This window comes from Tachysurus fulvidraco, chromosome 10 (genome assembly GCF_022655615.1).
Source record: "Tachysurus fulvidraco isolate hzauxx_2018 chromosome 10, HZAU_PFXX_2.0, whole genome shotgun sequence".
Taxonomy (NCBI): Eukaryota; Metazoa; Chordata; class Actinopteri; order Siluriformes; family Bagridae; genus Tachysurus; species Tachysurus fulvidraco.
This window is the reverse complement of record NC_062527.1, coordinates 26,122,811-26,149,989: the sequence shown is the minus strand read 5'-3', so window position 1 is coordinate 26,149,989 and position 27,179 is coordinate 26,122,811. Positions and strand designations below refer to the sequence as shown.

The following is a 27,179-nucleotide window of genomic DNA, read 5'->3' as shown; positions in this document are numbered from 1 at the left end:
CAAAACCTGAGTCCGGCTGGTGAGGTTATGAGATCTCTATTAAAATAAGAATGTATTGTTAGATTATCTTTTTTTTGTGAGATTTAAACTTTAAAGTTAAGTGTCTTTGAGTTATTGTTATTCAGTACACTGTTGATTGGTGTTTCAGGCACCATTTGTTCACCATTGAAGTTCAGGGAGGATGATGTAACTGGTATAAATATTACTGTGACTGGATTTTTGTTTTGAGTTTTTCTTTTCTCCAATTTATGTATTTCTGTAATAAAGTTTTTTTCTTTTCTTTTTTTATATTAATGTTACACTTTACTGTACATTCAAGATAAAGTGATGAACTTCACAAAATTTTGTTTTTATCATTTTTGTTTAAATATATAAAAATGTAGGGGAATTTCTCTTTGAGTAGTTTGGTGAGCAGTGATGTCAGCTGGACACTTCGGGTGTTTCTCATCATACGTCATGTTTTAGCGTCAGTCACACTGCACTGAGGTCCTTCCTGTAAACAACTCTGTGTGTGTCAGAGTTGGAGCAGCCGCTACTCCTTTTTAGCTGATGATTTCTCCATATTAACAGATTAAAGGTGCCAGATCTCATCGCTGTGTGGTTCTTGTGGGTGACAGTGTTTGTTCCAGACACGCTACATTAGGACTTGTTAGGACCAGATTTCCATTCAATCCACTGCAGGGTGCGGCGCTGATACTTTAACCGTGTTTCTGTAAAGAACGTCTGGATTAAATAACATGCATTGGTGAAGTTTTTTTTTTTAATAGCTGGATTAACCGCAGTTTTACAAACCTGAAGAACAGATTTAATCTTTTTTTTAAAACTTTATAATCCTCCGAATGTTCATACCAGACAACTGGACCAGACCTGAAGACCTTCCATCGGTATTCACTGTTTAATGTTGGAGATTCTACAGACAAGAAACTTCACAGAATCTTTAAGTGATCAGACTAAACTAAAGAGAAAGTAAAAGCTTCCTGCAGTCACGATGTTGCTGTAATATAACACTAAACAGATGGCAGCAGGACATTAAATTCACACTGGAAATGTTCTTCTGTCTCTGAGGTAAAGCTGAGATTTGAATTATTGTCTCTCACGATTTTTGTTATTTAATTTTTTGTGTATTTTTCTAATTTATGGAAATTTCTGTTGGGAAAAAACTTGCCATTGATTTGAAAAGAATTGTGGGTTAAATATCTAAATCTGTGGTCTGTTCTGTCAGTAGTTTAATGTTCTATATCAGGGGTGTCAAACTCTGGTGTAATTATATTTGGCCCGTGAGATCATATCAGATGTGCATTACAGTTGGCTAGCCTCATGCTCCGCTACAAATCCCAGAATGCCGCCACTGTATTGACGCATACTGTAGTCACGAACAGCATTCTCTGTTGACAGTCGTTAAGAAACCATGTTACAGTCACACCGAGCAAGTTAAGTCTATGGAATAAAAACACTGTCAATAATAATCGGACGTAATTCAAAGCATTTGTGTGTAAATTTTAATTTTGCGGAGTTGGATCCCAAAATTTACGGCAACGACAGTTTACAGATACGAGATTTTGTGTGTTTGTTCAAATACATCATACTTTAAAATGTACGACTATGACAGTTTACACACAACGCTTGTTTTCACAACACCTCTTTTTCACACACGAAAACGGTCTGCGAAACAACTGTCAAAAATACGTCATCACGTTCACAGGCATTACTATTCGAGGGAAGATGAATCGATTCCACGAAGTGCGCATGCGCCGCGCCCTCTTTTAAACCACCGGCGCCGAAATGGCGGATCAGCAGCCAAGCGTTCACTCATCGTCTCAGGTAAGTTGGGTTTTCCTTCCAAATTCGGACATGTTTAAGGGTTAGTTATCACTAATACAGAGAGGAGTAATATTACAGAGACAGGTTAACTATAGTAAGTAAGATTAGCTCTCAGAGTAAGGTTACATTAGGTGCTTAAAGAATACAGCTGTTTAGGAGGTCATCACTGCGGTCTGTAGCGTGATGAGATAGGCCTACATAAAAGAATTAGCAATTTAAGTGTTAACTTACTAACAGCTGTGTACATGCACTGGAATACACAGGTCATGCAATATAAGTGTTCACTGCTTAAGTGTTAAAGTCATATTTTATTGTTTATCAGGTTCCATTAGGTGACATCTTGCACTCAGCCCTGAATCTGGTGTCGATGTTGACCGACACCTTAAGTGTTGGACATCAGAAAATGGGGAACCAGTCCAATATCAGTGGACAGTCAGCACAAGTAAGAAGGTCCAAGTCAAATGGGCAGTCAGTGCAGCAGGAAATGGCTAGGTGTGAGGTGTGTGTGTGTGTGTGTGTGTGTGTGTGTGTGTGTGTGTGTGTGTGTGTGTGTGTGTGTGTGTGTGTGTGTGTGTGTGTGTGTGTGTGTGTGTCTTTTATGTAGGCCTATCTCATCACGCTACAGACTGCAGTGATGACCTCCTACACAGCTGTATTCTTTAAGCACCTAATGTAACCTTACTCTGAGAGCTAATCTTACTTACTATAGTTAACCTGTCTCTGTAATATTACTCCTCTCTGTTATTAGTGATAACTAACCCTTAAACATGTCCGAATTTGGAAGGAAAACCCAACTTACCTGAGACGATGAGTGAGCGCTTGGCTGCTGATCCACCATTTCGGCGCCAGTGGTTTAAAAGAGAGCGGGGCGCATGCGCACTTCGTGGAATCGATTCATCTTCCCTCGGAAAGAGGTGTTGTGAAAACAAGCGTTGTGTGTAAAATGTCATAATCATACATTTTGGAGTTGTATTTGAACAAACACACAAAATCTCGTATCTGTAAACTGTCGTGGCCGTAGATTTTGGGATCCAACTACGCAAAATTAAAATTTACACACAAATGCATTGAATTACGTACGATTATTATTGACAGTGTTTTTATTCCATAAATTCCACCCTACACAAAAATGGCCGAACGAAAGATGGACAATAGGAGCTTTCAAGACAGGAGGGAGGCAGATTATCTGTTCACGAATATAAAGGACAGCCCTCTTCGTCTTGTGTGCTAACGGAGCTAACGTGTCGGTAACGAAAGTATATAACATAAGAAGACACAATGACATGAAACATTATGAGAAGTATAAGGACCTGGACGTAAAGCAGAAGGGTCAGGGTATATCCTGGCAAACGGTTTCCCTATTGCGTTTCGCAATCGGCCTTGCAAACTGTAGCACACGCCGTTTACCAACACCCGATGGGTAATTCACAAAGCACAATGTTCCTTCTGTTTACCCAGCACGATGCCATAGAAAATAATTAAAAGTACAAGGCTCCAGGTGTAAGAGGCGATGCAACAGTTACAAAATTTCAAACTTAAAGTTCATGCAAACATATTAATAGACAGGTTTCAGTCAAATATTTATGGGTTATTTAGCAAAATTAAGGTGATAAACATCCACATAATAGTAAATAAATATCACAAACTTCACAACTAACTCTGTACAATTTCATGTGTTTGTATAAAAGCTGATGATTTCCTTCTTTCTACATGAATGATTGTGTACACGTGTTATACTCAGTCACGTGTTCATATGTGAACTGAAAGGTAGATTTCTGTGTATAAAGTAAATCAGCAGAAATGGTGTAATGTAGTGATAGATCAGGATTTTTAGCTCCTAGCATTGTTTAGTGAAAGCTGATTGGATTTAGTCAACAACCCAGTCTCATGGCAGGTCGTCGCATAGGTCACGAAATCTATTTGATTCGTGTTCGTGGAGACGTATTTCCCTTTTTACGTGTCACAAAGCACAGAATTTCGATCTAATGTATTTCAATAGGAAGCATTTTCATGTCTGCACCACGTTTTTCTTTCTGCCACTCAGAAGCATTGTTTTTGCTCAATTGGTATTTCTTTGGGGGGCGTGGTGGCATAGTGGTTAGCACATTCGCCTCACACCTCCAGGGTTGGGGGTTCGATTCCCGCCTCCGCCTTGTGTGTGGAGTTTGCATGTTCTCCCCGTGCCTCGGGGGTTTCCTCCGGGTACTCCGATTTCCTCCCCCAGTCCAAAGACATGCATGGTAGGTTGATTGGCATCTCTGGAAAATTGTCCGTAGTGTGGAAGTGAATGAGAGTGTGTGTGTGAATGAGAGAGTGTGTGTGCCCTGTGATGGGTTTGCACTCCGTCCAGGGTGTATCCTGCCTTGATGCCCGATGACGCTTGAGATAGGCACAGGCTCCCCGTGACCCGAGAAGTTCGGATAAGCGGTAGATAATGATTTTTTTCTGTGAATTTTGCTGATTTCAGCAGGAAGCGAATTCTAGATGTTCAAACTTGATCATCACATTCAAGTAACATTACCTGGGAAGTGGTTTGAGCGCAATGAAGGAGAATTCACTGTCTGAAGAAATCAGGAGAATCGAATAAAACAGATGTTCATGACATCATATTGTTGAATTATCAAGCACACTTTCATGTTTATGTGTTGAAAGAAAGATGAGGAGATCATTAAAAGAGAATCAGCGGTGGGTCATCAGGTAGTTTTAGCTGACGTCTTCAACACAGAAAAAGTAGATAAGGCCCATGGGTAATGTAGTGTTTAGTTTACTGTCCGATTACTGTCTGAATTACAAATGAGCAAAAACAGTGCTTCCGTGCGGCAGAAAGAAAAACGTGGTGCAGACACGAAAAATGCTTCCTATTGAAATACATTAGATTGAAAGGCTGTGCTGAGTGACACACAAAAAAAAGGAAATTCGTGTAATCAATGGATTAAATTTGTGACCTATGTGACCAACTGCTGTGAGACTGGTTTGTTGTCAGAGTTAGTTCACGTTGAGTTTATGATGTAACGAGTCTCTTATTAAGACAGCGTGACATTGCTGGGATTTAAACCCATGACCTTCTGATCAGTAGGCCATGTCTTACCCACTAAGGTCACACTATACAGGTCAACACAGTATATTTACAGTTTTTTTTTAATTCAGTCTAAAAAATGAAAACAGTGAAATTAAGAGACATTTGTAAAGATTTGGATTCACTGAAGAGTTAAACACATGCTAACTGCTATAGAAGTGTGTGTGACATCAGTCAGCTGTTCTGTAGCTTTTATTTATAACGTGTCTCTGTTTGTTTGTTTCAGAAAATCTGCCAACACTCCACAAGAGTCTTCCAGACATCATGTCCCTCCTTTATATTTCCATCTTATGGGTCTGTGCCTTTGTGGGTGAGTGACCAGGTTCTACAACACCAACAAGACAGAAGTGTCCTTCTATGGAATCAAATATCACAACAATGTTTTGTCAAATGTTACAAATCCTGTAGATTGTAATGTTTCTCCCACAGACAGTGCAGAATCTCTGGTTACTGTATCAGCTGCAGTGGGTTCCACAGTCATCCTGCCGTGTAACCTGACTGAAGAGTTCAAAAATACATAATTTATTAGGTGGCAGATCAACAGAAAAAACATTGTGTTTGAGAGAAGCAGTAATGGTACATATTCAGGATCAGGATATGAAGGACGTGTGGATGTTCCTGTGGACGAGCTGCGTAAAGGAAACTGTTCCCTGGTGTTGAAGAATGTCAGATTTACTGATGGCCAAACCTTTACAGTGGAACATGTGGACAGTAACACTGGGGAAGCGAAAGAAATTAACAGTGTTAGACTCTCAGTCTATGGTGAGTAAACTGTTCAGTGTAAAATATTGACTAATTATAGACGTCACAGTGTCTCAGATAACAGAGCTGGAAATAAGGAACAATAACAACATCTATTATAGAGAGGAATCAATACTTTATTTAGAGTTAACAGATGATGTGTTAGAAAAATACACAAATACAGACATAAATAAGACACAGACAATATTTTATTTGTAGAAAGTTTGTCAGAAAGGTTCAGAGGTCATCTGGGTGAGATTAGAGATGTTCATCAGGACTGAGATCCTGCAGCAACAATTAAAAAACTTTTACTTTCATGTGGACAAGAACAAGTGATCAGATATGAAGCTCACAGGACAACAAAAACAATCAGTTTCTATAAAAGAAATAAAAATATAAAGTTCCTAACATCAGATCATTTCCTAAAAGGTTTTTCTGTGTCTCTGAAGCTCTTCAGATATCAGCTCCAGTGGGTTCCACAGTTGTCCTGCCGTGTGATTGGAGTCATCTGTCCATCAAAACTCCTTACGTTCAGTGGTTTATTGATACTGAGACTGTGTTTGAGCGAAAAGGTAAAGATCCATATCAGGGTGAAGGATATGAGGGTCGTGTGGACATTCCTGAGGACGAGCTGCTTAAAGGAAACTGTTCCCTGGTGATGAAGAACATCAGAGTTAATGATACAGAAATCTACAGCAGCTCCATGTTAATTACAGACACACAGGAATCTGTCTTGGTCCAGAAGGTTAAACTGTCAGTTGTTGGTAAGTGGATTAATCTCAGACGATACTGAGTACGACACATATCAGTACACAACGTTTAAAATGTCTGGAAAGTTACTGAGTGACTTGAGCAGCATGTTTCCTGTAGATGTCAGTGTTTTTCAGTCCTGGTTGAGAGAGAACTACACAGTTTAATGTTCCCACAGATCATTCTAAAGCTTTTCATGGCTGTGTTAGACTGAGTGAGGAGAACACACACCTCCTGTCCTGTATTTCACTACTGTTTCAGCACACACTCAGTCACTTCCTCTCAATAATCAACACTCAATCCTCATCTAAGAGCCTTGTGATCTGATAAAGTACTGAAATGGTTCTTAACCAATAACTCTGATCTGACATTGATAAAATATCTTCACTTTCCATTTCCAGTTGATTAAAACATTATAAATGTAGAATAAATGAAAGTGACCCAGTGTTTGTGATCCTTTCCCTCTGAACAGGGTTTCATGGAACCTGGTTAGATTTTAATGACATGACAAGGGGGTGTGTCTAAAGTACAGGGCTTTTCTTAATCTGGTGTGAGCTCCAGTTCAAAACATCTCTTATTGTTCCTGGATAAACTTTAATAAAACACTTCATATTATTATAGCAGTACAACACTGATTATTATTTAAGGATCAGTGATGACATCATCTGCATGTATGGCTGAAAAACACTGAACAATATCAGTAAATGTAGTCTGATGTTTGATAGATTTTCTTAGAGGACACGTTTTCCTCAGCACTGTACTGATATCTCTGTGTGGTTTAATGTGTGTTTTAGAGGGCAGTGTTAATGAGACTCGTTCTTCATCTGAGGACTCAGACTCACACCAGAAAAGCTTGATTATTTTATATGTTGGGATCGTAATCATCATCATCATCATCATCTTCGTCTGTGTGTCTGTGTACTACAGCAGGGTGAAAGGTAAAACTGGTTAAAATTGTAGGTTTAATGTCTGAAAGAATCAGAGAGAATTTTTGTGGTAATTGTGTTTAACGTGTTTAAATTTATTGTGTAATATTATAATTGAAATATTTCTCTTATGTTTCTGAAAATGGAAAATCATCAACAGGTCTCAGTCGCGCCACTGACTCCACTGAACAGGTATAAAAACATTCAAATAAAAATAAATAAATAAAAGTTTAACCAGTTTTTTCAAAAACATCATTGGATTTTGGATGTAGTTCAGGTGGGGAGTTTATAGAAACATGGCAACCCTCCCTGCCTACTTTGGGTCACTGCCATTTTAAAGGTACATTATGTGACGATTGTTAATATAAGTAAAATATTGATGTATTTCACTAATTATCCTTTCATTTCCAACTGTTTATTTAGTGTTAATTTGTTCATGAAAACCTTATTATTTTCATTCGTATTTAATTTTTTTTGCCATTTTGGAAAAATATTTTGCATGTCTCTTTAATGGTGACGTCATTCTGGTTCAGCCCGCGCTGCTTCCTCAGACCGCGGTGTGCGTGCTGAGTAGAGGTGAAGAATCACAGACTACGGTTTATTCTTGTGCTGTACTCTTTGGTTTGTGCAGAATAAACTCTCCAGTTCAGCAGCAGCTCCAGTTCTTCCGGGTCTTTTATTACACAACGCAGAGAGTAGAAGTTGCCAGAGCTCGGCCGGTTACAGTGGTGCCGTGACCCGGATGAAGATCAGCTCATTTCGGATCTTCATCCAAGGATCAATGTCGTTTGGTCGCCGGTGGGCGCTGCACTTCATTCAAGGTTTTAATGAACAGTAACACAAAATAGTGCATTTTCACTGAACTGGACGTTTCACTGTATAATTAGCTCCACTGCCTTTTACTTTTCTTCCTTTCATTATTTGAGATTATTTGAAATCATTAACGTTACTTATTTGGTGAATTGTATGTTATGTAATGCAATGAGGAATGATGGCACATGGTTACAATATGGATCATTTTGATGCTGATGGCAATGTGTCAAATTCAAGTTTTGGCAGAGGGAGACTTTTCAGTGACCATACTTTTACACCTGTTACATTGAGGGGTAATGTAGAACGAACACCACCGGAATTTTGTTCCACACGGGTAACTGAACAAACACCTAGTCAGTTACGGGGTAATCCGCTATCTGCCTCTCCAGATCTAAGTGATCCAGCATGGGTTAATCTCATAACACATATTGCACAGAAAGTAGGACAGACTATAATTTCCACTCAAAGTGAGGTAGCGTATGGGGAAAGAGAATCTAACAATGCACAGACTCGTAGTTTAGGTGCAGGTCAGTCATTCTCAGAAGCACCCTCTCTTAATTTGACGGGAGTTAAACTAGTCATGCAGTCCGAGGCAAAAGAGCCCCCTGTCTTCCGAGGAGATGGAACAGATAAGTTCAGTGTGCATGAATGGGAAGATTTAGTGGACACTTACCTGCGGAAAAGAGGCATACCAGTGTTGGAGCATTGTAACGAAATCTTTTCAAGACTAATGGGTAAAGCCAAAGATATTGTTAGAATTACCCTTCGCAGTAACACCTCCCTGAGACCCTCTGAGAACCCCAAAGTGATATTTGATATTCTGAAACAGCATTTCAGCGAGGTCAGATATTCCTACATGCCCTTAGCTGATTTTTACAGCACAGTGCCTGTTGCAGGAGAAAATCCAGTTGAGTACTGGGTCCGTCTAAATAAGGCTGTTGATGTTGCAGAGGAGGCTTTAACCAGGCTTGGGCGACATATGGATAATCCGTGCCAAGAGGCAGCAATGATGTTTGTCAAGCATTGCCCAGATCTATCCCTGTCAGCCATTTTCCGTTTAAAAGCACCTGATAAGTGGACTGCGAGTGAGGTACAAGAACATCTTGACAGATATCAGACTGAACAAAAAGAACAAGTAGCAGTCAAATCCAAGCGTAGCTTTGCTGTAAGAAATGCTACAGCTTACACCCAGTCACCTATGGAGGGTGATGTTGCAACCAGCGTTTTACCTGTAGTGTCATCTGATAACACTAACTCTAGTACCCCATCTACTTTACAGAATGATGATAATTGCATGAAGACACTCATCAGTCTACTTGATCGTGCTCTTTCCCAGAATAGTCAAGCAGAGATGAGGCACCCTCGTCCAAGCCAACCACCTACGAGAGCGTGTAAGGTGTGCCATTCCCCTGAGCATTCGACTTTGGCACATTGTCGGCGACATCGACTTTGTCTTGCCTGTTTCCAGTCTGGTCACATACGGAGAGATTGTGAAAAATACCAACCCAACAATGTCAATCAGTTTGCACAAACACCTGAGAGTTCACCAACTTTAAAATAGTCGTCCCACACCTGGAGAGGGGACGTGTGGGTAGATTGGAACAAACCCTCAAAAGTGCAGATCCTAAACAAGTTTATGAAAATGCATGTGCCCAAGCCCCGGCTGAAGTTAAAGTGATTGCACAGAATATGCAAACTCTTGAAGTGTTCGATGAATTGTTTTATGCACCTGTCTATGTTGACAACAAATTTCAGATGATGGGAATGTTGGACTCAGGATCTATGGCATGTACTTTCAGTGAAGCAGTAGAGAGCAGGATGCTGAGTGAAGATGCGTTGCCAAAGGCCACACCGTTACCACAGGAGATAATGTTAATAGGATGTGGAGGTAAAGCAACTAAACCCAAATGTATGTATGAAGTCGAGCTGACGGTATATGGTGAGAGATGTTTAGTGCCTGTTCTAGTTGTGCCAGGACAAAGAGATGACTTGATCATTGGTACCAATGTAATTAAGTTCCTCATGCACAGGATGAAGATCAGTGATGATTACTGGAGGATTTTGTCTAACCGTATCTCAGAGCCATCTCCATCGTGTGAACAATTCTTGGATGTCATGGCAAATACTTGCCGCTGGAGAGGTGGAAATCCACCCGACAAGGTTGGGACTGTTAAGCTTCAGCAATCAGTTACTCTTATGGCCAAACAAGAGCACCTTGTCTGGGGAAGGCTGCCAAGTAATGCTGCTATGTCAACAGGAAGCACTGTAATCGTAGAGGCCACTTCTTCTAGATCCATGCCACGGGACATCATCATTGGCCGCGTTGTTACACCGTTGTGGGGAGATCGTTGGGTTCCTTTGAAAGTTACCAACCTTTCGGACAAACCAGTTACCCTCAAGAGGAATCGTAAGCTCGCAGATGTGTTCCCATGCATAGCTGTTGAAGATTTTGATTTGTTGCAGGGTTTCAGTCATGTCCAAGTACCAACATCTGAACGGCCTTCTCAAGCTGGTGTTACAACTGATCTCAAACAGAGACTAAAGACTGTAGGTCTCAGTGACATTGATATTGACTCATGTTCTGTTAAAGATACAGTGAAAGAAAGGCTTGTAGAGCTGCTTGAGAACTACAATGATGTATTCTCCAAACATGCTTTGGATTGTGGGGAGGTCAGAGATTTTGTCCATCGCATCCGCCTAATGGACGAGCGTCCGTTTCGACTGCCATACCGTCGAGTGCCACCTGGCCACTATCAAAAATTGCGCCAAGTTCTATCTGAGATGGAGGAGCAAGGAATAATTCGGAAATCAGTGAGTGAATATGCTTCGCCCTTAGTTCTAGTATGGAAGAAAGATGGCGGCTTGAGGATTTGTACGGACTTTAGATGGCTAAACGCTAGAACTATTAAAGATGCACACCCGCTCCCACACCAATCTGATTGTCTAGTTGCCTTGGGTGGAAATACTCTCTTCAGTACTATGGATTTAACATCAGGCTTTTATAACATCCCCATGGCTGAAGAAGATAAGAAGTATACAGCATTTACTACCCCAGTAGGACTCCACGAATATAACAGGATGCCTCAAGGGCTGTGCAACAGTCCAGCATCTTTTATGCGTATGATGTTGAGTATCTTTGGAGATCTGAATTTTAGTAGCCTGTTGTGTTACTTGGACGACCTGTTGGTGTTTGCACCCGATGAGAGTGTGGCTCTGGAAAGGTTGGCGGTAGTATTCCAACGATTGAGGAACCACAATCTCAAGTTAAGTCCAAAAAAGTGCCATTTGATGCGAGCCTCTGTTAAGTTTTTAGGTCACATCATTGATGGGAATGGTGTTTCTGTTGATCCGTCAAAGGTCGAAGCCATAGCCCAACTGACAAAAGCTGACCTCATGGAAGAAGATGGGTGTACTCCATCTGTACGGAGGATTAAGTCTGTTTTGGGAATGATCCTCTATTACCAGCACTTCATCCCAAATTGCTCCTCCATAGCTAAACCACTTTTTTCACTGACAGCTGGGCAGAAAAGGAGGTCAAAGGTTAAAACCGAGGCTAAGGCTGGTACATACAGAAAGCTCAAGATAGCGGATTGGACCTTAGAGTGTGATGATGCCCTTTCTAAACTGAAAGAGAGCTTGCTACATAGTGTGGTTCTAGCCCACCCCGACTTCTCTCTCCCATTAATCTTGTCAATTGATGCTTCTCTGGATGGACTTGGGGCAGTGTTATCACAGATATCAGCAGGCGAAGAGAAAGCCCGTCCAATTGCATTCGCTAGCAAATCCTTAAGCAATTCTCAGAAGCGGTACCCAGCACACAAGCTTGAGTTCTTAGCCTTAAAGTGGAGTGTGTGTGAGAAATTCAGCCATTGGTTAAAGGGCCACACGTTCACCGTATGGACGGACAATAACCCGCTCACATACATTCTAACGAAAGCTAAACTGGATGCTTGTGAACAGCGCTGGGTGTCTAAGCTTGCGGCTTACTCTTTCGATCTCAAACATATCGCGGGAAGAAAGAACACTGTAGCCGATGCTTTGAGTCGGGATCCTTTCACAAAAACAGTCAGTCACAGGCTCATTACGGAGCAATATGGTAGTTTACTCAATGAGGCTGAAGGTATTAGCGAAAATGGAATTCAAGACACTTTCCGTTTACAAGTGAACAGCCTCCTTGTGTTGTCACAGTTGAATTCTGCAGTGTCCTGTGATCACACAGCAGTTGAAACTTATCTGAACCTCCATAATCAGTGGGAGACTGTAACTGAGATGAGGGCCATTCAGGCAGTTCAGTCCGTTCAGGATGCAGTAATGCCTGGGTGTGACACAATTCCAGTAATCCCTCTTCAGGAGATCCAACAGGGTCAAGAGTCAGACCCAGTAATCTCAAAGATTATGCCTTTCCTGAGTCAAAGGAAACGGCCTTCAAGGCGAGAAAGGGTTGGATTGGACGCCAGAGCTTTAGTTCTTCTTAAGCAATGGGATCGGCTGAAGATTCAGGATGGAGTGGTCTATCGTGTCTCTAAAGATCCTCTAAGCCATCACAAAAGGTTCCAACTTGTACTTCCTTCTAGTCTTAAGACTAAAGCTCTAACTGGTGTTCATGACCTTGCTGGACATCAGGGACAGTCAAGAACACTCCAGCTAACCCGACATCGCTTTTTCTGGCCTGGAATGGAGCGTGACGTAAGGGAGTATGTCAAGTGTTGCCAGAGATGTATATTGGCCAAAACACCCGAGCCATCTGCACGAGCTCCACTTGAGAGCATTAGAACTTCTGCCCCCATGGAGTTAGTGTGTCTGGATTTTTGGACTGCTGAGGACAGCAAGCAGCGCTCTGTTGACGTATTAGTTGTGACTGATCACTTCACAAAGCTGGCCCATGCCTTTCCGTGTGTAAATCAAAAAGCAAAACAAATTGCAAAGAAGTTGTGGGATCGCCTCTTTTGTGTTTATGGTTTCCCGACACGCATTCATACAGACCAGGGAGCCAACTTTGAAAGTAACCTCATAGCAGAATTGCTCAAGCTGGCAGGCATTGAGAAGTCACACACTACTGCGTACCATCCGATGGGAAACGGGGGGACAGAGCGGTTCAATCGAACTCTGGGTAATATGCTCCGTTCTCTGCCTCTCAAAGAGAAACACAAGTGGCCCGAGCAGATACAGACTTTGACCTTCGCATATAATGCCACAGTACATGAGACCACTGGTTACGCCCCATTCCAGTTGATGTTCGGCCGTATTCCAAAGTTACCGGTTGATGTCATATTTGGACAGGTGTTGCATGACCCTGTGATTGTGGACCATGGTAGTTATGTGAGAACACTCATGTCTTACCTTCACGAAGCAGCACACATTGCTCAGAAACATGCTGAGAAAGAGCAGAAAAAGCAAGCCAGGTGTTATAATCGAAAGGTAAAGGGCACGTATTTGAACATCGGGGACAGAGTGCTCCTTGCAAACAAGAGTGAGAGAGGAAAGAAAAAACTTGCCGATAAGTGGGATCCAACCGTCTACACTGTAAAGAATCGGAACCTTCAAACCAATATATACAAATTGATTGACGAGGAAGGAGGATCCAAGGTGGTGCATCGAAATTTGATTCTTGATATCAGCTTCTTACCTGTTGAACCACTTCAAGATGACAAGGACATTCAAAAGGAGATTGAAGGTCAAGAGTTTATCGAAGTTGATGTTCTGGGATCTGATCACACAGTCCACAGTCGAAGTGTCTGTGACCAAAACCTCAGTGAAAATGAGGCTGTTGGGGGTTCTGATCAAGCGTCTGTCATAGAGATTGAATTCCCAGCAAGTAATCCTGACCTAGAAATGGAAATTGTGAATGACTCTCATGCCAACAGTATTGTTGACACACAAGCTCACATTTCTACTGACACACCGGGTGTTAGCACCCGTGCAGGGAGGGTGGTCAAAAAAGTTAGCCGTTTAATCGAGTCCATGGCACAGAAGTCATTTTATGGTCAGAAAGGGGAGTCACCAGTAGTAAAGAGAGCAGGATCATTCCTTTCTTTATTTTAAAAAAAAAAGGGCATTTGGTTCCATTTGGTGAATTTCAGAAGTGTAAAATAGACCAGATTATTGTATGTTGTACCAGGCAGCATATTGTTCTAAGAGTGTCCAAGACCTGATCAACCTTGGATTTCTCTTAACCTGTGAAGCGGGTAACTTTCTATGTTGAACTGTGAATGAGGGTCATTGGAAAAATCTGGTTCTATGGGACCAATTTTGTGTCATTTGGTCAGGATATTAGTGAAATTCAGGAGGGGTGAATGTGACGATTGTTAATATAAGTAAAATATTGATGTATTTCACTAATTATCCTTTCATTTCCAACTGTTTATTTAGTGTTAATTTGTTCATGAAAACCTTATTATTTTCATTCGTATTTAATTTTTTTTGCCATTTTGGAAAAATATTTTGCATGTCTCTTTAATGGTGACGTCATTCTGGTTCAGCCCGCGCTGCTTCCTCAGACCGCGGTGTGCGTGCTGAGTAGAGGTAAGCAGTTAGCGGTGCTCTTTTGGTATAAGTTTTGAAAAGTTTTGAAAAGTTGATTAAAGTTGTAATATGCGTTAATATTATTATTCACAGTTTTTTTGATGTATTAGCAAGCGTTTTGCATATAGCTGGGTTGGGTTTAGTGGGTTTGTTACCGTGTATAGCTGCTCGGTATGTGTGTGTGCCGACAGACCGAGATGATTCTAAAATGGCTACTTTGGTTTGTACAGGTGAAGAATCACAGACTACGGTTTATTCTTGTGCTGTACTCTTTGGTTTGTGCAGGTGCGATTTACATTTGTTTTGGTTTTCAATGTATTCATTTTGTATTAATTAGTTTTTGTGATTCATGATTATATATCAATGCCATTCATAATGTGTTTATATTGTTTATGGTATGATATTATCGCGCTGCTTCCTCAGACCGCGGTGTGCGTGCTGAGTAGAGGTGAAGAATCACAGACTACGGTTTATTCTTGTGCTGTACTCTTTGGTTTGTGCAGAATAAACTCTCCAGTTCAGCAGCGGCTCCAGTTCTTCCGGGTCTTTTATTACACAACGCAGAGAGTAGAAGTTGCCAGAGCTCGGCCGGTTACAATTAGACAAGATCAGAAACTTTGGTCAGAAGAAGCCTCAAAGTTGTTTTTTTTTAAACTTTATATTTCTGGACATTCTGTGGTACTTTATTTTCTGTGTTATTTTTATTTCCTTTTCATGGAGCAGTTTTTTTGAGCACAGAGAATGATCTTGATGTGCAGGTGAAAGTTCAGACTGAGATGGAGGGTTGGGGCTCTGTGGGATTTCTATAAATGACTGAGACGAGATTCAGTCACATAATACACTCGTGTTGAGGTCATGACTTACATCAGTATTATTTATTCACTATATTCCAGGTTCTATGTGTTAGGAACAAAGAGAAAAAACTGGACTTTTACATTAAAGTAAAAACTTTGTCCTGTTTTTTTCAGTCACCATCACACACTCAGTCTGAAGCGTTCTGTCTCTTACACTAATATTATTTATTTATAGGATTTATCAGTTATTAATCTAATATGAAGCCACAATAATAAGCCAAGTGTTTAAGGGGATTAAATTAGAAATGTGACAAGAAAAGTGTGAAATATTCTAATAAATGTAAGTGAACAGAATTCAGTAAACAGAACAGTGCAGTTAATGTCAAAGTTTAGACAATAAACAGGAAAAAAAACTGTTCAGTGTTTCTTCATCATCTGAATCTGAATCTCTCTACAGGATGGAAACACACATCATCACAGTGTTCAGTACAACACAACGTCCGAAAGTGTGATGTACACAACAGTCAACACACAAACACAGGGTTAATGACCAACACAAGGTGGCACCAATTATTTATTTCTTTTCTTTTCTTTTTTATATCTCTTTTCTTTAGAGATGAACTTTGGCATTTTTTACATGGTATAAAGTTTTTTTTTCTTCTCCTCTCCTTTCCTCTCTCAGATGGTCTGCTCTGATCGTAACATGGATTTCATTCATTCATTCATTCACTCATTTTCTACCGCTTATCCAAACTACCTCGGGTCATGGGGAGCCTGTGCCCAGGCTCCCCATGAATCTCAGGCTTCATCGGGCATCAAGGCAGGATACACCCTGGACAGAGTGCCAACCATCATGGATTTCAGATCATCTTAAACTTCATCCCTGAGCCACTGAGCTGATGTTCATCTCTGCAGCTTCATCACCATGTCAGGATCTTCTGATTTACTGCAGAACTCTCAGATAGCACATCATGGGCCATCAGTTACTCTTCTATCTAACCTGACTTGGTCTTGGTCATGTGATGTTACACTAAATAATGAACTGTGAACAGCTTTAATTTTTACATTTATATTTTTATTTGTTGTTTTATTTTGATGTGGTTTGTTTGCAGCAGTGGACACAGTATGTACAATGGCTGAAGTCATGTGCAGGAACTTTGTAGTTGAGGAGGAACCTGGGTTCAGCTCCTCTCAGTAATATAAATTAATATCATGCACTGTTACTGAAGTTTTATTACAGGGGTGTTTTTTTTTTTACTAAATCTTTACTTTTTTAAAATATAATAAGAAGAAATAATAGTATGCGTGCATGAGTGTGTGCAAGTGTGTGTGTGTGAGAGAGAGTGTGTACTGCATAGGAGATAGGTGCTAGTGGCTAACAGATTTAGAAGATGAAGCCTTTATTTTTGTCACATCTCCATTACTTTTTACTTCTTTGAGTACTGGAACTGATGCTGTTTTTGCCTGCATGCATATTTTACAGTGAAAAACGTATTTAAGAAATACTTGATGGGAGTAAAATGGTACATGTCTTATGGTTTTTTAATATATTGATTATATGAAGCCCCATTAAATGTAGAATTTATATGTAAATATTTACAGTAAACAATATTTATTATTTTATCAATAAGAAATATTCTTCATTCTTCACTGACAGTATTGTCTGATTTTTTTTGGGAATGTAATGATATCTAAAGTCATAGTAACGATGTCTAAACATCCTCGTGCTCTTCCTAGAACAGTCGTGTGAAGACGAGTGAAGATGATTTTCAGACTTCACAGCACATTGGTTTGGATTACTGTTGTTTGGATCCGAGATGAAGTTTCATCTACAAATGAAATGCTGTCCTCTGGTGTTTTCAGGAAGGCGGTTTCCGGAGTTAATAGGAGGACACCTCCGATTGGTTATAATCTCCATCTGTTCCAGATAAAAGGCCTGTCTGGATCCCTGATTGTGACCTCTTTGCCTCTTGTGCAATTGTGTTTGCTTTGTGTTCATTGCATTGTCTATTTGTATGCTATATTCTCTGAATGTTAACCCTTTTCAGTCATTTTTGATTGTCCCATCTTAGAGAGAAAGTTTGTATTCCGAGTGTGTTGAGCTTGTGAGTTTTGTTTTGGTTTATATTTATTATTTCAACTGGTTGTGCTTGACCCATGTCTGATATAGACTACGATTACAGACTCTGTTTTGACTTGTTAGCCAGCCAATTTCATTATACACCTTTTCCCAAAACATGGTGACAAGGTATTTTGGAAACTTTTATTATATTGTTTTTGTTAGAGGGAGTTAGGTAAGAAGAAATGTATTTTTTTTTTCATTTTTCAGTTTAGTAAGAGAGAGAGACAGGTGTTTGGAAGATTGTTCTATTTATTATTTTGGCCTTGTCCTCCTCTGAAGCCTAAAATCCTTGTCCACCCTTAAATAAAAGATTGTGAATTATAACATCTCTGTATAAAGACATTCATTTACCCATTCTGTTTCGATCGTCCCCTTGACGGTTGTAACAGGTGTTTAAGGCACCATTTGTGGGTGATTGCAGTGGGTCTGATCAACCTGCTGTTCTTACCTTCCCTGTGAGTAGAAAACATTCTGTTGCACAAAATTCAAATAACAGTTGGTCTGAGTCCAATGTGTTTTATCCTGTAGTCAAAATTTGTGAAGTTCAGGGGGGATGTAACTGGTATAAATATTACTGTGACTGGATTTTTGTTTTGAGTTTTCCTTTTCTCTAATTTATGTATTTCTGTAATAAAGTTTTTTTTTCTTTTTTTTATATATTAATGTTACATTTTGTACATTCAAGATAAAGTGATAAACTTCACAAAATTTTGTTTTTATCATTTTTGTTTAAATATATAAAAATGTAGAGCATCTTTTCTTTGAGTACTTGTTTGGGGAGGAAGTGACGTCAGCTTCACACATCCGGGTGTTTCTCATCATACGTCATGTTTTTGGCGTCAGTCACACTATACGAGGCTGGTGGACGCATGCGCTCTGAGGTCCTTCCTGTACACAACACTGTGTATATCAGAGTTGGAGGAGCTGCTACTCCGTTCGATCTGATGATTTCTCCTTATTAACAGATTAAAAGTGCCAGATCTCATCGCTGAGTAGTTCATGTGGGTGACGGTGTTTGTTCCAGACACGCTACATTAGGACTTGAACAGATTTCCAGTCCATCCTGCAGGGTGCGGCGCTGATACTTTGACCGTGTTTCTGTAAAGAACATCTGGATTAAATAACATGTATTAGTGAAATTTATTTTTATAGCTGGATTAACCGCAGTTTTACAAACCTGGACGGACACCGACATAAGAACAGATTTAATCTTTTTTTAACTTTATAATCCTCCGAATGTTCATACCAGACAATTGGACCAGGCCTGAAGACCTTCTGTCTGTAGTCACCGTTTAATGTTGGAGATTCTACAGACAAGAAACTTCACAGAATCTTTAAGTAATCAGACTGAAATAAAGAGAAAGTAAAAGCTTCCTGCAGTCATGATGCTGTAACACGAAACAGATGGCAGCAGGACATTAAATTCACACTGGAAATGTTCTTCTGTCTCTCAGGTAAAGCTGAGTTTTGAATTCTTCTCTCTCACGATTTTTGTTATTTTATTTGCTGTGTATTTTGCTGATTTCTGGAGATTTCTGGTGGAAAAAACTTGGCATTGTTTTGCAAATAAACGTAAGTGATGAAACAGGATCGGTTCTACTGTAGGCCTTTTAGGGTTGCCCCAGCCCTCTGTCTGTGATCTCAGGCACCCTAAAACTACTAAAAGTATCATTTTTACTTTCATAAATAAACAAAAAAATTACGTTAAAATGCAGGACATGTCGTCAATGGTAAAGAAAATTATTTATCAGTTTGATCCAAGAGCGATTTTCTTTTACTTTTTTTTTTTGCTTTTTCGCGCGTGCGTTGTAGTCTTTCAAAGTGCTTCATACTGAGACAGTTTAGTGTATAATTCTGTTATACCAGTGTTATTAACATGTAATCATCTTGTTTAATGAACAGGGTGAAAAGTGCTTCATGTTTCTAAATCTGTGCTCTGTTCTGTCAGTAGTTTAATGTTCTAAACCAGAGGTATTCAACTAAATTTTAAAGAGGTCCAGTAAGAGAAAATTTCTTGAAGCAAAGGTCCGGAAGATCATAATGTCTAACTAGTTAGTGTGATATATATTTAAGGAGCCTAGTAGTTGTCTCAACATCTGCAAGCAATAAATACCTGACTGTCAAATCAAATAAATTCAGTACAATTCAAAAACCTTTTGACAATATTTATTGTCACATAATATAGAACTGAACATATATATGATTGTAAATATGTATAACATTCTCTCATTAAATAAATAAAAGTAGGGCTACATTTCAAAATAAGAGAAAATAAATAAAATGTGAAAATTGTGTATGTTTAAATAAAGACACACAGCAGCTGAGGTTTATCTTTTCCCACTCCTACAAAACACCTCCAAATTTACGAAATCTGTTTCCTTCTTAGATCAGGAAGTCCATGTTATCTTTCTCTTTTATATCTAAGTGAGAGAACTGAGCTCTAGTCTGGCAGGATGTTAAACCTGGGCTTGAATGGAGTCAGGGCCGTTCTCATACACATGTGGAGCTGCTCATTAGTGACCCTGGAACAATATTTAGTTTAGATTATGTTCATTGTAGTGAAAGCTGCCTCGCAGTTGTATGTAGAGCCAAACATGGTCAGGATGTATAGGGCTACTTTCCTCAGACCTGGGAAAGCTGTCTCAGGGACGCTGTCTTCAGATTTGAGTGGATATGTTTGTTCAAAACCTTTATGTTTTGACTCATAATGGCGTTTCACATTGTCACTTTTAATAAATGCCACAGTTTCTGTACATATGAGACACACTGGTTTAGTGGGTAGTGTGAACAGAAATGAGTCTGTCCTTTCTGGATTAAATGTTTTCGCTGCCAACTTTAATTTTTTTTTGAGAGCGCCATTTGTTCTTTATTCTCTCTTTCTCCGTCTCACTCCTCTGTTTCTCTCCCTTTCTCCATCTCACTCGTCTGTTTCTCTCCCGTTCTCCGTCTCACTCGTCTGTTTCTCTCCCTTTGTTTTCTACATGTATCGCTATCTTTCTTTCATGTGTAACTTTACTCTAATTCTCTCACATCTGTCTTGCACGGTTGAGTTGCAGTGTTTACTTCAGGAATGCACAGACTTGATCCACCTGTTAGTGACCTACAGTATGTTCTAGACCAGGGGTCGGCAACCTTAAACACTCAAAGAGCCATTTGGACCGTTTCGCACAGAAAACAAAAACACAGGGAGCCACAAAACCCTTTTGACATCTAAAATGAAGAGAACACTGCATATATCGTTTTTTTACCTTCATGGAAAGTATAGAAAAAACTGTAGTGTATTGCATGTATGAAATCAAAGAACTGCTACCGAGTAAATGAAATTTTATTTCTGCAGGCAAACAAAAATATTTTGAACATTTTGAACTAAACTTAACAAAAAAGACGCTGGGTTAAAGGTTACTTTCAAATAAAATGTTCAATGTATAATTGAGTCCTCTTCATATTCATGACCAGGGCTCTCAAGTTTTGAAGACAGGCAAGCGTGACATCTCCTACCCCCGGCAACCCCATTTTTTTTTCATTGGTTATTGCGTTAAATCTTACCCAGATAGTGCTATTTTCTGATTGGCTATTGTGTAGCTTCTCTTTTTTGATTGGCTGATAAGTGTCAGGCTCGACTAGGAACTGACTCGACTCGGTTCCATAGAGACAGTGGCGCGGACTGATACATTTTGGTGCTGCGGTTTATTAAATATATGATAAATATTCAAAAAGTTTTTCTGCATGAGAAATACCATGTGTGGTGGAAGAGCATGAGAAAAGACCGAAATGCGTGACTGTCACTCTCAATGCGTGACACCTGACAGCCCTGCATGACATCAAAACTTTAACTTGCTGGCTGCAGCAAACCAAAAATGCGTCTGCTTCTGTGTGTCGGATTTCACAAGTTGGCAGTTATGACGCATATTTGGAGCGACAAAAAAATTAAACACGGTTTATTTTAATGTTACAAGAGCTTCATGATCTTAGAATTTAGAGCATCATGATCTTTAGAATTACAAGCATCATGATCTTTAGAATTACATTAAAAAAAACTAACTAACTAAAATGAAATACATTTAAATTCAATATTTATTTTCCAAATCTACAGGGAGCCGCAGCAGAGGGATGAAAGAGCCACTTGCGGCTCCGGAGCCGCGGGTTGCCGACCCCTGGTCTAGACTCTGCTCTGTGTGATAAACACAATCACTGATCCTTTATTCACACTGATGAACCTTATCACAAATATCACAAACTTCACAACTAACTCTGTACAATTTCATGTGTTTGTATAAAAGCTGATGATTTCCTTCTTTCTACATGAACGATTGTGTACACGTGTTATACTCAGTCACGTGTTCATATGTAAACTGAAAGGTAGATTTCTGTGTATAAAGTAAATCAGCAGAAATGGTGTAATGTAGTGATAGATCAGGATTTTTAGCTCCTAGCATTGTTTAGTGAAGGCTGATTGGATTTAGTTCTCAGCAGTGAGTTCAGGTTGAGTTTATGATGTAATGAGTCTCTTATTAATCTGATACTCAGTAAAAACACTAAAACTCGTATCCTGATCCCTGTACAGCGTTTAGCAGAAGCTCTGATCCAGAACAACTAACATTTATCTCATCATACAAATGAGCAGTTGAGGGTTAAATGTCATGATCAAACATAAAGCAAAGGCAGCGTGACATTGCTGGGATTTAAACCCATGACCTTCTGATCAGTAGACTATGTCTTACCCACTGAGGTCACACTATACAGGTCAACAAAGCAGTTTTTAAAAATTTTTTAATACGGCCTGAAAAATGAAACCAGTGAAATTAAGAGACATTTGTAAAGATTTGGATTCACTGAAGAGTTAAACACATGCTAACTGCTATAGAAGTGTGTGTGACATCAGTCAGTTGTTCTGTAGCTTTTATTTATAACATGTCTCTGTTTGTTTGTTTCAGAAAATCTGCCAACACTCCACAAGAGTCTTCCAGACATCATGTCCCTCCTTTATATTTCCATCTTATGGGTCTGTGCATGTGTGGGTGAGTGACCAGGTTCTACAACACCAACAAGACAGAAGTGTCCTTCTATTGAATCAAATATCACAACAATGTTTTGTCAAATGTTACAAATCCTGTAGATTGTAATGTTTCTCCCACAGACAGTGCAGAATCTCTGGTTACTGTATCAGCTCCAGTGGGTTCCACAGTCATCCTGCCGTGTACACTGACTGAAGAGTTAAAACCAACATCATTTATTAAGTGGCAGCTCAATAAAGTCCCTGTGTTTGAGAGAAGCAGTAATGGTACATATTCAGGATCAGGATATGAAGGACGTGTGGATGTTCCTGTGGACGAGCTGCGTAAAGGAAACTGTTCCCTGGTGTTGAAGAATGTCAGATTTACTGATGACCAAATCTACAAAGCCATTAGAGTGGAACATGTGAACACTAACACTGGGGAAGCGAAAGAAATTAACAATGTTACACTCTCAGTCAATGGTGAGTAAACTGTTCAGTGTAAAATATTGACTAATTATAGAAGTCACAGTGTCTCAGATAACAGAGCTGGAAATAAGGAACAATAACAACATCTATTATAGAGAGGAATCAATACTTTATTTAGAGTTAACAGATGATGTGTTAGAAAAATACACAAATACAGACATAAATAAGACACAGACAATATTTTATTTGTAGAAAGTTTGTCAGAAAGGTTCAGAGGTCATCTGGGTGAGATTAGAGATGTTCATCAGGACTGAGATCCTGCAGCAACAATTAAAAAACTTTTACTTTCATGTGGACAAGAACAAGTGATCAGATATGAAGCTCACAGGACAACAAAAACAATCAGTTTCTATAAAAGAAATAAAAATATAAAGTTCCTAACATCAGATCATTTCCTAAAAGGTTTTTCTGTGTCTCTGAAGCTCTTCAGATATCAGCTCCAGTGGGTTCCACAGTTGTCCTGCCGTGTGATTGGAGTCATCTATCCATCAAAACTCCTTACGTTCAGTGGTTTATTGATACTGAGACTGTGTTTGAGCGAAAGGGTAAAGATTCATATGTGGGTGAAGGATATGAGGGTCGTGTGGACGTTCCTGAGGACGAGCTGCTTAAAGGAAACTGTTCCCTGGTGATGAAGAACATCAGAGTTAATGATACAGGAATCTACAGCAGCTCCATGTTAATTACAGACACACAGGAATCTGTCTTGGTCCAGAAGGTTAAACTGTCTGTTGTTGGTAAGTGGATTAATCTCAGACGATACTGAGTACGACACATATCAGTACACAAAGTTTAAAATGTCTGGAAAGTTACTGAGTGACTTGAGCAGCTTGTTTCCTGTAGATGTCAGTGTTTTTCAGTCCTGGTTGAGAGAGAACTACACAGTTTAATGTTCCCAGATCATTCTAAAGCTTCTCATGGCTGTGTTAGACTGAGTGAGGAGAACACACACCTCCTGTCCTGTATTTCACTACTGTTTCAGCACACACTCAGTCACTTCCTCTCAATAATCAACACTCAATCCTCATCTAAGAGCCTTGTGATCTGATAAAGTACTGAAATGGTTCTTAACCAATAACTCTGACCTGACATTGATAAAATATCTTCACTTTCCATTTCCAGTTGATTAAAACATTATGAATGTAGAATAAATGAAAGTGACCCAGTGTTTGTGATCCTTTCACTCTGAACAGGGTTTCATGGAAAAAGCAGTACATTAGGATGGAAAAAGGAACCTGGTTAGATTTTAATGACATGACAAGGGGGTGTGTCTAAAGTACAGGGCTTTTCTTAATCTGGTGTGAGCTCCAGTTCAAAACATCTCTTATTGTTCCTGGATAAACTTTAATAAAACACTTCATATTATTATAGCAGCACAACATTGATTATTATTTAAGGATCAGTGATGACATCATCTGCATGTATGGCTGAAAAACACTGAACAATATCAGTAAATGTAGTCTGATGTTTGATAGATTTTCTTTGAGGACACGTTTTTTCCTCAGCACTGTACTGATATCTCTGTGTGGTTTAATGTGTGTTTTAGAGGACAGTGTTAATGAGAGAGGATCTTCATCAGAGGATTCAGACTCAGACCAGACTGGAGGGAACAACTGGATTATTTTATATGTTGGGATCGTAATCATCATTATCATCATCTGCGTGTCTGTGTACTACAGCAGGGTGAAAGGTAAAACTGGTTAAAATTGTTATTTTAAATTGTATGATAATTGTGTTGAACATGTGTCTAAGTTTATTGTCTAATATTATAATTTTGAAATATTTATCTTATGTTTCTGAAAACGGAAAATCATCATTATCAGTATCTTCATGTCTCAGACGTGCCACAAACTCCAGTGAACAGGTACGAAAACATTCAAATAAAAAAAAATTTAATTAAATTGTGACGACTTTAGGGGGCACGGTGGCTTAGTGGTTAGTCGTTCGCCTCACACCTCCAGGGTTGGGGGTTCGATTACCGCCTCCGCCTTGTGTGTGTGGAGTTTGCATGTTCTCCCCGTGCCTCGGCGGTTTCCTCCGGGTACTCCGGTTTCCTCTCACGGACCAAAGACATGATTGGTAGGTTGATTGGCATCTCTGGAAAATTGTCCGTAGTGTGTGGTGTATGTGAGTGAATGAGTGTGTGTGTGTGCCCTGTGATGGGTTGGCACTCCGTCCAGGGTGTATCCTGCCTCGATGCCCGATGACGCCTGAGATAGGCACAGGCTCCCCGTGACCCGAGAAGTTCGGATAAGCGGTTGAAAATGAATGAATAAATTAATGAATGTGACCACTTTTTTGTTGTTAATAAAAAAAAACATCATTGGATTTTGGTTGTAGTTCATGTGGGGTGTTTACAGAAACATGGCAACCCTCCCTGGGTCAATGTCATTTTAAAGGTACATTACAGAAACTTTGGTCAGAAAAGGCCTCAAAGTTTTGTTCTTTTTAAAACTTTATACTTCTGGACATTCTGTGGTACTTTATTTTCTGTGTTGTTTTTATTTCCTTTTCATGGAGCAGTTTTTTGAGCACAGAGAATGATCTTGATGTGCAGGTGAAAGTTCAGACTGAGATGGAGGGAAGGGGCTCTGTGGGATTTCTATAAATGACTGAGACGAGATTCAAACACAAACAAACCTGTTTCAGTCACATAATACACTCGTGTTGAGGTCATTACTTATATCAGTATTATTTATTCACTATTTTCCAGGTTCTATGTGTTAGGAACAAAGAGAAAAAACTGGACTTTTGCATTAAAGTAAAAACTTTGTCCTGTTTTTTTCAGTCACCATCACACACTCAGTCTGAAGTGTTCTGACTCTTACACTAATATTATTTATTTATAGGAATTATTATAAGTTATTAATCTAATATGAAGCCACAATAATAAGCCAAGTGTTTAAGGGGATTAAATTAGAAATGTGACAAGAAAAGTGTGAAATATTCTAATAAGTGTAAGTGAACAGAATTCAGTAAACAGAACAGTGCAGTTAATGTCAAAGTTTAGACAATAAACAGGAAAAAAAACTGTTCAGTGTTTCTTCATCATCTGAATCTGAATCTCTCTACAGGATGGAAACGGACATCATCACAGTGTTCAGTACAACACAAGGTCCGACAGTGTGACGTAACCAACAGTCAACACACAATCACAGAGTTAATGACCAACACAAGGTGGCACCAATTATTTATTTCATTTCATTTCTTTTCTTTTCATTTTTATATCTCTTTTCTTTAGAGATGAACTTTGGCATTTTTTACATGATATAAAGTTTTTTTTTTCTTCTCCTCTCCTCTCCTCCCTCAGATGGTCTGCTCTGATCTCATCATGGATTTCAGATCATCTTAAACTTCATCCCTGAGCCACTGAGCTGATGTTCATCTCTGGAGCTTCATCACCATGTCAGGATCTTCTGATTTACTGCAGAACTCTCAGATCACACATCATGGACCATCAGTTACTCTTCTATCTAACCTGTCTTGGTCATGTTATGTTACACTAAATAATGAAATGTGAACAGCAGGAATTTTTACATTTATATTTCTACTATTTTTATAAGATTTTATCCACATCAAGACAAAAAAGAAAAACCCTACAAGGAATTAAATATCAAAAGGAACAATTACAATAGGAACATAAAATAAATAAATAAGTAAAATAAAAAATATAAAATAAAGATTACATAAAAATACACTTCAATTAGATAATATTTTGATAATACAGTAATAACTGCAGCAATTCAGTGTTCTTTAACCTTGTTTTTCTCCAAAGTTATTCTGCTGTAAAGTCCACTTGATCGCAGAAGTGTAGAAAGTTAGTCCAGATTTTATAAAAGTAATTTAACTTCCCTTTGATAGCAAATGTCAGTTTTTCCAAAGCAAGGTTTAAGGACATTTCCTTGATCCATTGGTTAGAAAAGGGTCTTTGAGTGTCTTTCCACTTTAATGCAATGACACGTTTGGCCTGTAGAAAACTAAAGTCTATTAGTTTACATTTTCTTGCATTTACGACCAAATTTATTGGGTATAGATGGAATACATACAGTTCTGGTTCAAGAGGAACATTATCTCCAATTAACTGACCGATCATGGTAAGAATTTCCTTCCAAAATATGCGAAGCTCTTTACA

General features: G+C 39.2%; 1 protein-coding gene and 2 long non-coding RNA genes across 11 annotated transcripts; all 3 read left to right on the top strand.

The window, feature by feature from the left end:
- The first annotated feature begins 283 nt into the window (after positions 1-283).
- Positions 284-27,173, top strand: LOC125145694. 9 transcript variants are annotated; one of them, XR_007144134.1, is made up of 8 exons: positions 18,422-19,019; positions 22,500-22,583; positions 22,703-23,041; positions 23,470-23,784; positions 24,594-24,737; positions 24,871-24,911; positions 25,605-26,224; positions 26,358-26,404. XR_007144134.1 is itself a non-coding variant. In XM_047819607.1 (8 exons), the coding sequence occupies exons 1-8, from the start codon at positions 19,001-19,003 to the stop codon at positions 26,410-26,412; spliced, it is 990 nt and encodes a 329-aa protein (XP_047675563.1). In that variant the 5' UTR covers positions 18,422-19,000; the 3' UTR covers positions 26,413-27,173. The 9 variants fall into 9 exon arrangements, 8 of the variants coding, with proteins under 8 accessions (XP_047675562.1, XP_047675566.1, XP_047675563.1 ...); XM_047819607.1 differs by having other exon boundaries at positions 26,122-26,146; positions 26,390-27,173; XM_047819603.1 differs by having other exon boundaries at positions 18,423-19,019; positions 26,122-26,162; positions 26,358-27,173.
- Positions 7,513-17,889, top strand: LOC125145695. The gene is made up of 3 exons (XR_007144136.1): positions 7,513-7,663; positions 15,252-16,003; positions 16,126-17,889. It is a non-coding gene; the product is annotated as an uncharacterized LOC125145695 (long non-coding RNA).
- LOC113649483 lies at positions 7,754-14,934 on the top strand. Its single transcript, XR_007144135.1, has 2 exons — positions 7,754-7,890; positions 14,650-14,934. It is a non-coding gene; the product is annotated as an uncharacterized LOC113649483 (long non-coding RNA).
- Positions 27,174-27,179: the final 6 nt, after the last annotated feature.